This window comes from Protobothrops mucrosquamatus, unplaced genomic scaffold (assembly GCF_001527695.2).
Source record: "Protobothrops mucrosquamatus isolate PMUCROS unplaced genomic scaffold, P.Mucros_1.0 scaffold_177, whole genome shotgun sequence".
NCBI classification, from domain to species: Eukaryota; Metazoa; Chordata; class Lepidosauria; order Squamata; family Viperidae; genus Protobothrops; species Protobothrops mucrosquamatus.
Window position 1 is genome coordinate 3,247,538 of NW_015386253.1, and position 13,937 is coordinate 3,261,474.

Below are 13,937 nucleotides of genomic sequence, written 5' to 3' on the forward strand. Positions count from 1 at the left end.
CTTTGATGTAGTAGTTAGGAGGTACAGGGTAGAACAGTGGTGGCGAACCTATGGCACGCGTGCCAGAGGCGGCACTCAGAGCCCTCTCTGTGGGCATGCGCACCATGCCCTGGAGATGGCAACCATCTCTCTTCAACCAGCCGCCCGCTAACTCGCCGAGGTCCCACATGGCTGGATGCATCCCAGCACCCATGTGCTCGCTGGCCTCTGTGTGCAGGGGCCGATGGTGTCAGGCAGCAGCCGTCCCGGCCCCTGCCTCACCTTGCCCTGTGACAATGGCACCCCCACCCTGCCTCGCCTTGCCTCGCCTCACCCCTCAGGACGAGCCTCCTGCCCACCGTCCCACCTGCCAGAGACTCCCTGGATCTCCCCCAACCCTGCCCAGGCCCCACAGGCGTCCCTCCCCATGAGCAACATTGAGGTGATCACGCCCACCTTGGCCACACCCACCCAATCTGCCATGATCACCATAGCAACGCCCATCCAGTAGGCCACGCCCACCTGGCACCCAGCGATAAATAAGTGGGTTTTGGGTTGCAGTTTGGGCACTCGGTCTCTAAAAGGTTCGCCATCACTGGGGTAGAATCTAGGAGACTAAATTCTACTTTCACTTGGTAACTTTGGGCCAGTCATTCTCTCTTAGCCCTGGAATTTACTTTTGAAAATGTTGCCAAGACAACTGCTGGGACTTGTTTAGAGAGTTACCAGGAATCAGCACTGATTTGAAGACACAAAATTTAATATAATGCTAACTTTAATTCATAAAATATTTGCAATATCATTTGTATTTAAAAATAAGAGTTTAAGAAAGCATTGTTGTGTGCCATTTGTATGCCATTTGATCCTTTATTGTGTCAGACTCTTGTATTACTATAGTTGAAAGCTTTTCTAAGTTTAATGTCTTCTTGTGTCATTATCTAAGGTGATGTGTATAGAACAACGGACCCTGATAGATCCTCAATCAAGTCCACTTTTCATCCCAGTGCCAATGAAGGAAGGAGCCACCCCATTACAGCATTGTGTGTTGTCTTTCAGTCAGTTTAGTGGAGCAGAGAGAGAATTTTTAATATATTTGGCAAGTCAGCTTGGGGCAAGGTCTGTACACCATTACTTTTTAAAATGTTCTGGCACCCTATAATATTAAACCTCTGTCATATTAAAAGAAAAAGAAGAAAATGTATATGCTTTTCCAAAAAGGCTAGTAATATATATTACTATCAAACTATTAAAAAAGATTGTTCATGGTCTTGTATTTATTTTTGCAAAAATTAGTTAAGGTCTTTTTCAGAAGATAAAACATTCTTTGCTAGTTTTTTCTTTTTAAGAATAATATTGATACTTATGGAAAAAAGAATTTTTAAATGTCTTTTTAGAGTTCAGGAATTCTTTGTGAGAAGAGCCAACCCAAAGAAAGGAATGCTTGTCAGCACTCATCTGGTGCTAAAAGAGCCAGATGGTTCTAAATATGAAGCAGCAAAGAAGTGGAATCTTCCTGCCGTTACTATGGCTTGGCTATTGGAGTCCGCTAGGATGGGAAAAAAGGCTGCTGAAAGCAAATTCCTGATTGAGAATATAGGCAACAAAGGTTAGTTGGAATGGAGCTGCATCTGTGTGTGTGCTGAGTAGTGCATATCTATGTAAACAATAGAAGCATTCATATATTCCCTCAGACACCCCATCCATAAGCATTACATTTTAAAGAAAAATAACATGTAAATATTTTTGATTGCTAGATTGCACTGATGTTGCACTAGATCAGGATGCTATTAATAATTGGAAGAGTCTTGGAAAAAATGCAGTTGGCCATTCTTTCTCTTTTGATAGAAGTATCATTTGTATGTTTTGGCTCCACACAATAAACATGTATGAGACATCTCCCTGGTGCCACTCTGCACAATTTTCACCAGTGTTCTTTCCTCACTCGTGAAATAAATACAGTGATATACCACTTTAAATCTGTCACATTGTTCCTAAATGCTCAAAGTCATTCAATAAGTGTTGCAGTTGAATGACATTTGGCCCTTTAATCCAATGCTTTTTACAACAGGATGCCTCGATTAGTTTACTCAAAGGTGGAACTGGAGATAAACATAATCATGCAAACATTTAAAGGTTGTTACCTGCCATGAAGCAGTGATTTCATTCTTGACTTGCCTGTCCCATTTGAATTTTCTGTTTATAATTATATAGATTGTATAATATTTGCTACCATTGATGAAACAATATGTTGGTATACTAGCATGTTATAAAAATGTATTAGCTAAAGAATATGTCTTTTTAGCACTCTGGGAACATAGTATTCACTTTTAAAATTGAAAGGGCGAACTTACAACTCTATCATTTATTTTGTTATATTTACTGAACATAATAAAGAACAACCAAGGTAATTTTTATTAAGGATCACTGCAAATTGTAGCATAGAATACAACATTTTTGTCTTATTATTTATTGTAATGAAATATGAAATACATAGTAAAAATATTTTTAAATTATGCTTTAATTTTTTTTAAGATAAACAAAAGAACCTTACAAATTCTACAGAAGAAATGGAGACAAGTACTGCATCTTCAAATACACCTGATCATCCAAGTAGTGTCCTTGAAACTGGAAAGATAACAACAGTGACACCCCTGGATGTGAATCGTTTCCAAAGTAAAGCTTTCCAAAGTGTTATTTCACAACATATTGGTAAAAATCCTAGCCCTCCAATTGGAAGCAAAGTAGTACAGAAGGAACCATCTCTGCATCTGGACACACCATCTAAATTTTTATCTAAAGACAAACTCTTTAAACCTTCTTTTGATGTCAAGGTAAATACTTTGAAAATCTTGTTCATGTTGTAAATATTTGAGAAAATAGTTAACTGTGGCTGTTATGATGTAACTATCAATAAGTATGAATTTGTTAGTTCTAATTTTGCTTTTAATTTCAAAGCAAATGCTTAGTTTTAATATTAGGTTACTTTTTATATCTGTAGTTATTTATTTTACTTGAATGAATATTTTATAATATGGGTAGTTTATTTTTCAAGTTTGTATTATAACATGACATTGATGTGATCATGTTGTACATAAGAGTTGATAAAAGTTGTCCTTTATATAGAAAATTAATAATATGTTCTAAAGTGTGTGTGTTTGTTGGTTATGAGCAGAATTAGAATATATTCTTCAATTTAGCATACTGGCAAGGGCTATATAACTGATTTGCTTTTCTCCTCCCTCTGGCAAGAAAGTTTGTTTCATTTGTACTTCAACTTTTATGCTTTCCTTTTATGTTAGAAAAGCTCCAAATGGGGTTGATCCAAAATTTGTGCTCCCTTGTTTCATATACTTAATTCATTGCTTCCAGAAATGAGTATGTAGTAAATGATGTGATGAATCCCAGTCTTCTCTTAACTTCCAGTCAACTAATTTGTTTATACCTGGGAAGTTGGTAAATTCTCTGGACCTCACTGGCTTTGAAGTGCTATAGTGAAACATTTCAATTATTTTGCAATTTCTATTTGAAATCATTAGATTTCTTAATGAAATTAAGAATGAATTTTAATTGAATGTATTCTAACAAAATCTGTCTTTAATTCAATCTATTTTTCTTGTTGCAAAAATAATGATCATAGTTTTTTTATCAGTTTATTTTATAAAAATGTCCATCAACTATTGCCTCAAATCACATTTTAATTATACATTCAATATTATAAATCATCACCAGAACACTAATGGTATGCAGAATTTTACATAAACCCTAGCATAAGTTCCATCATTTCTCTAGTATCAACAGAAGTCAGAAATGCCTTGAAACAGCCATGTTGAGCTTTTAAGCAGCTGTGGCTACTTCATGCCATGTTCTTAATTTAAGCATTCGTTTAGTGACTGTTCAGAGTTATAACGGCACTAAAAAAGTGGTTTATGACCACTTTTCACACTTAACAACAGTTGCAGTATCTCCATGGTCACATGATCAAACTTCGGACGCTTGGCAACTGGCATGTATTTATGATGGTTGCAGTGTCCCGGGGTTATGTGATCACCTTTTGTGACCCTCTGATAAGCAAAGTCAATGGGGAAGCCAGATTAACTTAACAATTGTGTTACTAACTTAACAACTGCAATGATCCACCTAACAACTGTAGCAAGAAAGATTGTAAAATGGGGTGAAACTCACTTAACAATTATCTTGCTTAGCAACAGAAATTTTGGGCTCTGTTGTGATCATAATTTGAGGACAACCAATAGCTCTCTACTGTAATTGAGTACATTTCATCACAATTTATGATGTAGGAAATTAGAATAATTTGATAATATTTACCTATTTTGAAGCAATTACATAATTTTTCAATATCCTTGAGGGCTTATAACTTAATAGGAGCTCTTGTTCTAAATTGAATGATGACTTTCCTTATTCTTGTAGGTAGCTTAGTTTGTCAATAAAACTTAACAGATTTTATTTTGGTCTGGATAAAAACTAACCTTTGTTAAATCTTATAATATAAAAGCTTCTGTGATATGACTTGATTGGATATTTTACATAATTAGAAGAATAAAACAAAACTTTTATTTATTAGATTAGTTTATGAGAAACATTTTGAAAATACAATCATTAATGCTTTTTTATTATTATTCCTATCCTCTAGGATGCTTTGGCAGCTTTGGAAACTCCAGGTGGTCCTAATCAGGGAAACACAAATCTAAGTACTCCTCTTTCAGAAGTCATTGGCAGGAACTTAAAACTAGCTTTGGCCAACAGCGCACGTCAAACCATTGCTCTCACTGCCAGTCCGCAGCTAAAAGCTCCAGGTTGGCAAAGGGTGAGCTTAGCATTTAGTTTCATGATATAGATATGCAGTCAGTTAGTGGAAATGTTCTTGGCAAATTGTTATCTCCTGAAGTGGCATTCATTTTATTGTGGAAGTATATAATATAATTATATATATATATATATATATATTATATTTTATTAAGAATTTTCATTACACTATTAAATATTAATAAAAACTAAACTTGGAGAAAGAGAATGGAAAGAAAGAATAAATAAATAGGCTATAATACATAAAAAAAGAAATATATAAAGAAGTGATTCAAACCTTCATTAAAACAAATAGAAAAGCAAATTATTACTCTTCAAACCCTACAAGGTTACACAAATATATCTTCATCTCATATATCATCCCTTATACATAAACAAATCCATAAGATATTAGCCTTTGAATCCCCAGATCAGCAAAAAATCTATAAAGGATTACTGGAAAATTGCAACAAATATTTTTAAACAAAGAAGTTCACAAATCCTAATTTTACAATACTTCTAGCAGTCTTAATCTTTAATTCAGTCAAATATTGTTATAAGATTTGATTTCAATTCTTCTTTATCCCATCACACAGATATCTTCAAGGCTTTAACAAGCCTCTTGTAAATCTAATAAGAATTTTTTCCAAGTCATTCTCTTGGTTTCTCATTTGTGGTTCCTATTATTTGTATTTTAATTTTTTTAAACTTCAGACTCTTTCTTTTATATATCCAGTAAAGCAAATCATTTAAAATCATTCTCTTGTCCTGTCATCTTTATTTTATCTTATCAGATAAACATTGTTCCACATATGTCTTTCCTTCATTATCTCATTCTTTTACATATATATATTCATAGAAGCAAACATTGTTATTGATAGTGTTGCTATTGTAGTTATTAATTTTTGGCTTCATTCTTCAAAGTTTTTTTAATAGTTTGGATTTCATAATTTTCAATTTCACTCTGTAAATCCTAGTGTTAATCGACATCAGATTTCATATTTTTTTCTGCTTAAAATCTCCCCTCTAGTGCCTAATTTCTAAATCATCACCTATCTTTTGTTATGACTTGCAATTGCCAGTATAATCAAAATAAATTGTTTCCCCTCAAGTTTTTTTATAATTAGTTCCAAAATCTTATAGTAAAAGTCTTCCAAATTTATCTGGCTCCTTAATCCATTTATAACTTTCTTAGATCAAAATCTTATTTAGCTTTTTGCTCTTTACTTCAAACCCTTTAAGTCAGGGGTTCCCAACTGGGGCTGTGATATGATATTCCATGGGGTGCAAAAACTTGGTTTTTCAAAATTATAGTGTATATGCATAATTCGTTGCCGTTATTTCGAACTTTTGTAAGGGTTGCGAAAGTATATCAGAAGCGTTCTAGGGATGCGGGGTATAGAAAAGGTTGGGAGCCAGTACTTTAAGTTATAAGCTTGTAATCAATTTTTCTTTTGTTTGGAGTTCTTAAACCTGTCATTGTGAATTGTCTCTAATTTAAACTTGGAATATGGGAAGTGACCTTGGGGAAGACGGGAAAGGGGTGCTGCCTGGGACACAATCAGACAAGAGAAGGATCCCCAATGGCTCAATGGTCAGCTGCTTAGGAAGGACCCACCCTAAGGGGTCAAACAGTTAAAATTGGCAGTGGGAAATTTTGTGCTTTCAGCCCTACAAGTCTGTGAATGCAGCTTTACAATAAAATAGCTCATCTAGTTGTCTATCCTGTCTGGTTTACCTAGAATGGCTCATATAGGTTTAGAATAACTAATGGGCAATTTTTGAAGAGAATTAGAAAATGAGATTTGTGAACTTAGTGTCCTTTAAAAGGCTCTGCCACAGGTATGAGCAAAATGGCTGATTCCATTGTCTTCCAGTACTCAGAAATCATGGAAAATCACTATTCTGTAGTCTTACGAGGAGCAACTGTCTGGAGGACATATTGTATGGGTGATCTCCCATCCTTTTATTATTTGGAGAGGATTCTACTCACCGGTTCCTTAGTTTTTGCTGTGGTTATCAGCTCTGCTTTTGCAGAACTATTTTCAATTTGCCATATCTTCACTGGAAATCTCAGAAGTAAGCATATCTGAACTGGGAGAAGAAAAATATAATTAGTGTTATGAAGGCTTTCTTAACTTTGTGCTGGCCTGCTTGAGCTTCAGCTTTCATAATTCCACATTTTTGGACATATTTCTGAAAGTGTGTTGGAGAAGTGTAAATTTTCACACCTTTGGATCATTACAATCATTGAGTCATGTAGGGCAGGTTTTTTAAAAACCTGCCCTACATCATTATATGAACTGAGTGGGCAACCATTATGTATGCTTCCGTGATCTGATGATATAATATCACTTTGCAAGGACGTTTAAAAATAAAACTAAGGGTGTTTTTTTAGCCTTAATTATACCTGTAGTATTGAAATTAGCTTAATTATGAAAAACAAGGCAGTTCTTGATAGGAATTCTGAAAATTAGTGGAGGATGCTCTTGAGTCTGGACATTTTGAAAAAAAGTATATGTGAACCAGATAGTATACGATTTTACATTTTGATGAGTAATTTAGGAATGAAACCTTTCCGTTCTGATGGTCCGGTTCATTTCACTGCTAGCCTTCTTAAGAGTAGCCTTCCTCAGGAGGGGTTTCCTCTGTCACCTAAAAGAAGAATTTAGAGTAAGTGATAGAGTAAGTGATACCACTGGTACAAGACTTGAATGTTATTCTTCCTCTAATGATGCCATACAGTTCGTCTGAGGGCAGTGTTGTAATAGCTAGCAGTGCCATTTTTGTTTGGAGATACCTTTTTTTAAACTTAACACAGGGGTAGGCAACCTTGGCTCTTTTATGACTCATGGACTTCAACTCCCAGAATTCTGGGAGTTGAAGTCCACAAGTCATAAAAGAGCCAAGGTTGCCTACCTCTGACTTAGCACAATGGAGCTATTTTATTGAAAGAAATAATTAAATGAATCTCCCCTTTACTTCCTTTAAATATTAACTTTTTAAAATACAGAGTTGTGTAAACAATTGAATGCTGGAAACTTGAAATGTTGAAAACTCAAATGTTCAAATATTTTTCCTAACTTGAACAGGAAGAAGAATCAAAACCTTTAGTGAATGTTGTCATCTGTGTGAGTAAAAAGCTGAGTAAAAAGCAGAGTGAATTAAATGCTATTGCTGCATCTCTTGGAGCTGATTACAGGTATATAATAATAATAATAATAATAATAATAATAATAATAATAATAATAACAACAACAACAACAACAACAACAACAACAACAATATAGTTGGAAGGTATCTTGGAGTTCATCTAGTCCAACCCCCTGCTCAGGCAGGAAACCCTATACCATTTCAGACAAATGGCTGTCCAGTCTCTTTTTAAAAATGTCCAGCTTCTGGAGGCAGGTTGTTCCACTGATTAATTGTTCTAACTGTCAGGAAATGTCTCCTTAGTTCTAGGTTCCTTCTCTCTTTGGTTAGTTTCCATCCGTTGCTTCTTGTCTTGCCTTCAGGTGCTTTGGAGAATAGCTTGACTCCCTCTTCTTTATGGCAACCCCTGAGATATTGAAACATTGCTACATGCAGCTGTAAGCTAAATAAATAGCAATATAGTCATTGTTAGAATGACTATAGATTTAAATTTTAATAGCTCTAGAAGTTCAAATGGACTATATGATATTGTAATTCATTTTACATAATCTTTAATGATGGTGAAGAAAATTAAACATGAAAATATTGGAATTATATAATATTTTATAATATTGCTGAATATACATTAATATTAGTATACTAATCAAATACTAACATTTTTTCATATTATGGAATTACATTCAATTTTACATTAGATCCTCCTTGAACAGTGGTCCTAAAAAAATATCTAGAATTTATTTAAATTTATTGTAATCTTCCTCTCTTGTTGGCTTACAAAATATACAAACAATAAAAGTCTGGCAACCCAGACTAAAGTAACAATAAAAATAGCAAACCATACCACACTGGGATCTTATGGGCTTTCAGAACTGTCTTTGCCTCTCATACAAAAAATGTATGCTTCTTTTGTATATGTGATTTGGAGAATATCCACTCTGCTTAAACATACAGGGCAGGAAATAAGAATTTGAATTGTTAAGGAGTGTATGGATTTTTTTTCTACATGCATCAGAATATTATTTTAAAAACTTTCAATAGATGTAAATAGGTAATAGCCAAATTTATTATAACAGAAATATTCACTATCTAGGTGAATTCTGCTATGTGCACATTAATTCTCTCCTTCTGAATTAGCAATTATTTAACAAATATTGATTGTGTGCATTTATTCTAGGTGGTGTTTTGATGAAACTGTAACACATTTCATCTACCAAGGAAGGCAGAATGATAACAGCCGGGAATACAAATCTGCTAAAGAAAGAGGCATATACATTGTTTCAGAGCATTGGCTCTTGGAGGTAGGGATAGCCTTTCTTTCTGATGCTAAAGTGAAGAAAATCTTTATTTTGTTTATTTATTATTAATTATTAAATTTTATGCTTTCTATCTCACCGATACAGCAACTCTGGGCAGCCTAAATATAGTAAAAAGGTAATACAGAGCAGTTAAAATTAAAGATTAAACCAAGAGGATGGGCAGCATGGGGATCTTCTTTCAGAGGCGCTTTTAGACTCTGAAATTCTTTGGCAGACAAGATCGGCAGTTGGCCTCTTCCTTTGGCATGAGTGGGATGGCTAATCCCATTGGGTGAGACAGCTCTTCAGATACCTGAACCCATACTATAAAGGGCTTTAAAAGTAATGACCAACACCTTGAATCGGACCTGGAAGCAAATTGGCAACTAGTGCAGGTGACATAACAGCAAGGGGAAGGGCCTCTAGAACTTCCGTGCCACTGCATTCTGTACCAGTTATAACTTCTGAATACTCTTCAAGGGTAGCCCCATGTAGAGCATGTTGCAGTAATCCAACTGAAAGGTGAACAGGGCATGGGTGACTGCATGCAGGGCCTCACAATGCAGGAATGGGCTCAACTGTGACAGAATATGAAGTTGTGCAAAGACTCTCCTGGCCACAAATGCCAACTGCCCTTCGAGCAGGTGTTGTGAGTCTAAGAGAACCCCCCAGTGCAACCCCATCCAGAATTAAAGATGATAAACTCCCAGATCTTTTGAATCCACAGTTATGTAGACACCCATAGCCTCTGAGCACTGCAAGAGAGCAGCTGCAGCATCACTTGGGTCACCATAGATGGAGATGTAAAGTTGACTTAAATTAGCATATTAATGATACCTCATCCCATGATACTGGATGAACCCATTCAATGGTTTCAGATTGATGTTAAAAAGGAGACGAGAGAGAGAGAGAGAGAAAACCAAGCCCCCAGCATACCACAAAGAAGTGGCTGTGGACTGGATCTCTTGCTCACTGTTAACACCAATTGGGACCAGCCCTGAAGAAAGACCCTCTAGAATTACAGTGCAACCATTTTTTCCATCACTTCCCTAAAAAGAAATTGTCCAGGCAGGTAGGAACCTAAGAAGGTTTCTTGAGAACAAGTTGATGAAAAGTTAAATTGAGGTTTTTATTAGCAGAAAGGATAGAGATAAGAGATATGGTTTTATCTCAGTTTATTATTTGCCTCCTTCTCCTTCTACTATAGAAGGTTTGCAGAGTATGCACTTGAGGTTCAGAGGAAAGACTGCAAGCAGGAAAGGGATGGTTTTGGAAATACTTTCATCTGCAAAGTTCTGCCAGATCAGAGAAGTCTTTAAAAAAATTGAATATAAAATAAGATAGCTGACATTTTGTGTGTAATTTGCATGTATTTCTGAACTAGGCATATGTTTTATACATGCTGCATTGCAGTTGCAGACTATGAATATAAAAATACAATGTTTTTTTAATCTGGCTCAGGAGAAAAAGGTCCTCTGAACAGTTTCTCTATATTCTCTTCTTGCAGAAATATATTTTTAGCCCCATTGTGTATAAAATGTTATCATGTATATGTGGAAAGTTAAGATTTATGTGACATTCTTTAATTTGCTGTAACGTTTTCTTACTTCCTTAAGGAAAGAGATATAGACTTTCACAGAGCCCTGTTATTTTTTACTTTTATACTCCATCATCTGATAAGCAACTATTGTTTGTCAGAATAAATCCTAAATTCTGTAGATTTTTCTATTATTCAGTGCAATTGCTATTTATAGTAAATGTTATGGTGTTTGGGGATTTCCAGGTAAATACTTTGCACACAACCTTTGCTTTGTTGCTGTTCTCCTAATATATCTAATGAAACACTGTTCTAAAAAGATAAAAATAGATGCTGTTAAGTGAGAAATGAAGTTTCTGAATCAAAGGATGTTTTGTCTTTGAGTATTATACAGTACAAAAACTTGGTTTTGAAGGGTAGTACACACTTGTTTAAATTAATATTTTAAAAATAAATCTATTGCAAAAATATCTCAGGGACTGGAGTCTAGTTGAATCTTTACTAATAGAGAAGCAAGTGAAGCAAAAATGATCTAAGATCTCATTCTAATTCCCCAGCACATCTTTTTTTTCCGTCCTCTTCTTCTCTAATCAGTGGACTGCTAGGGAAGGGTATAATTTGCACAGATAAAATTAGGCCAGAAGCCACATGTTGTCACTTCCAAAGGGGGGAAAAAAATCTCTTTTTCACTGTTCTTTGTTTTAAAGAGCCATACAGTACGACTTCTTTATATGTCTGCTTATTTTTATGTCCCTTTTAAAGAAAAGGCCATAATTTGCCCATCCCAATTCCAAGTATTTTGTTACTTGTTTTACTTTTATTCTAGACATCTTATAATATGATAGCTGTGAGTTTCAGAAAAGGTAAAGGAGCAAGGTTCATAATGGTGGGAATTGTGAGAAGCCACTGATTAATCTGAGACCTTAAACGTGACAGAAGTAAAAAAAAAAAAAGTTTCACTTGGGTTGGAATTGCAGAATAGTGACTTAAATTACCTGCACTGGAAACAGTTTATCTTCTGTATTTAAATGAAGGAATTCCGTGTTCCTTGTTCAGCAGTAGCTGCGGTGGCAGCAACAGTAGCAATAGTATAATGGAGATGATGATGTCGCAAAATTAAGGTCTTAATATTTTTTTACTTTTGCTTACTTTCCTTCCTCCAAAAGATAAAATTGGAAAGATGAGATCAGAACTGAAATAAATTGTTTCTTCTTGCATTTCAACATTTTTGGGCTGCCTCTTATTTTTTCTAATCTCATGCATCTGATGAAATGAGCTTTGATTGGTAATTATCTAGGTCACTAAGTAATTCATCTTTACTGGGGCTTTCCATTGGGAAACAAAGTAATCTTTTGTTTATTATCTATTAGGCAGGAAAGAAGAAAAAAATTATTAATATTAACATTCATTTATGCATTTTTCAAAAGTGGTGGCATTAATCTCTTTTTAACTGACCTTTACTTTCTTCCCAGAGTGCACAAGAATACAAACGATTAGCTGAATCTCTTTATCCTCATACATATAATCCTAAAATGAGTTTGAATATTAGTGGTGTGGAAGATGACAGGTTCTCACAAAGGCTTGACACTGTTGGAAAAGACGGGAAAAACAACAAAGTATGTTTTTTGTTCAGTCTATTCTTCCATTCCGTTTGCTAATATTAATCTGTATGTATAAATAACAATAATGGTTTTCTGATTTGTTTTCACTCATATTAGTTCTAAAATACCATATTAAACTTTAAGAACGTTGCTTGCTATAGTATAACAGAAGTAATCAGAATATTATTATTAAAATTAATCTTAATTTTTAAATAGTTTAAAATTTTATACTTCAGCAATGCTTTGCATACAGAACATTTTGGGTTCAAGCTCTATCATCCTAACTAGGGTTGAGCAAATAAAATGTTTCTAAATCCTGGAGCTGGTAAACATATATTACTAGTCTATAATCTGTTTTTAAGTTAGAAGTTATGTGTATACACACACATACACACACTCACTTTGCTGTAGTTCTATAAAAAACCTGTTTCTATTTCAATATTTGTGATGCCTATATTGTGTTTTATTTGAGGTTTTATCCATGCCTTTTTATATAGTTTTTTTTAATACTAATTTGTTTTGTTATTCAATTATTTCAGAATAATTCACTGGATGATGATACAAAAAAAGTTATTGTTGATCAGATAAATGAGGTTGGACAAAAGGAGCATGAACCAAAAGGAGGTAACCTTTTGTGTATTTGGCCCCCATCACTAGGTATTTTAGAATTTTTCATTGAGTTTTGAAATGTTTTAGAATGTGGAATGGGAAAAGTGTGACATAAAAAGGGATCTGTTATAGCTTTTATTATATGATAAAGTAGACCACAACCTACTACTTGATAAGATAGAAAAATGTGGGTTAGACAGCATCACCACCAGATGGATTCATAGCTGGCTGACTGGCCATACTCACCATGTGGTCCTCAATGGAACCGCATCTACATGGAGGGAAGTGTGTAGTGGGGTGCCCCAGGACTCTGTTCTGGGCCCAGTGCTCTTCAACATCTTCATCAATGATTTGGAGGAGATAGATGGGGAATTCATCAAATTTGCAGATGACACCAAGCTGGCAGGAATAGTCAATGTTCCAGCAGATAGGCTTAAGATAGAGAAAGATCTTGACAGATTTGAACATTGGGCGCTATCTAACAAAATGAAATTCAATGGTGAAAAAAGTAAGGTTCTACATTTAGACAAGAAAAACCAAATGCACAAGTATAGTAGGTACCTTGCTCAATAGTAGTAACTGTGAGAGGGATCTCAGAATCCTAGTGGACAATCACTTAAATATGAGCCAGCAGCCTTCTGCAGCTGCCAAAAAAGCCAACAGAGTGTTAGGCTGCATTAACAGAGGGATAGAATTAAGATCATGTGAAATGTTAATACCAGTTTATAACACCTTGATAAGGCCACACTTGGAATACTGCATCCAGTTTTGGTCACCATGATGTAAAAAAGATGTTGAGACTCTAGAAAGAGTACAGAGAAGAGCAACAAAGATGATTACGGGACTAGAGACTAAAACATATAAGGAATGGTTGCTGGAATTGGGCATGTCTAGTTTAACGAAGAGAAGGACGAGGGGGGACATGATAGCAGTGTTCCAATATCTCAGGGGTATCCACAA

General features: G+C 35.0%; 1 protein-coding gene across 1 annotated transcript in view; it reads left to right on the forward strand.

The window, feature by feature from the left end:
* The window catches only part of TOPBP1 (DNA topoisomerase II binding protein 1), a 45,786-nt gene that overhangs the window by 14,658 nt on the left and 17,191 nt on the right, over positions 1-13,937 (forward strand). Inside the window, exons 11-18 of the mRNA XM_015823079.1 lie at positions 923-1,095; positions 1,374-1,585; positions 2,512-2,810; positions 4,631-4,804; positions 7,875-7,984; positions 9,110-9,233; positions 12,240-12,383; positions 12,908-12,992. Of these exons, the coding sequence (XP_015678565.1) occupies positions 923-1,095; positions 1,374-1,585; positions 2,512-2,810; positions 4,631-4,804; positions 7,875-7,984; positions 9,110-9,233; positions 12,240-12,383; positions 12,908-12,992 (1,321 nt within the window). The remainder of the gene's footprint in view (positions 1-922; positions 1,096-1,373; positions 1,586-2,511; positions 2,811-4,630; positions 4,805-7,874; positions 7,985-9,109; positions 9,234-12,239; positions 12,384-12,907; positions 12,993-13,937) is intronic.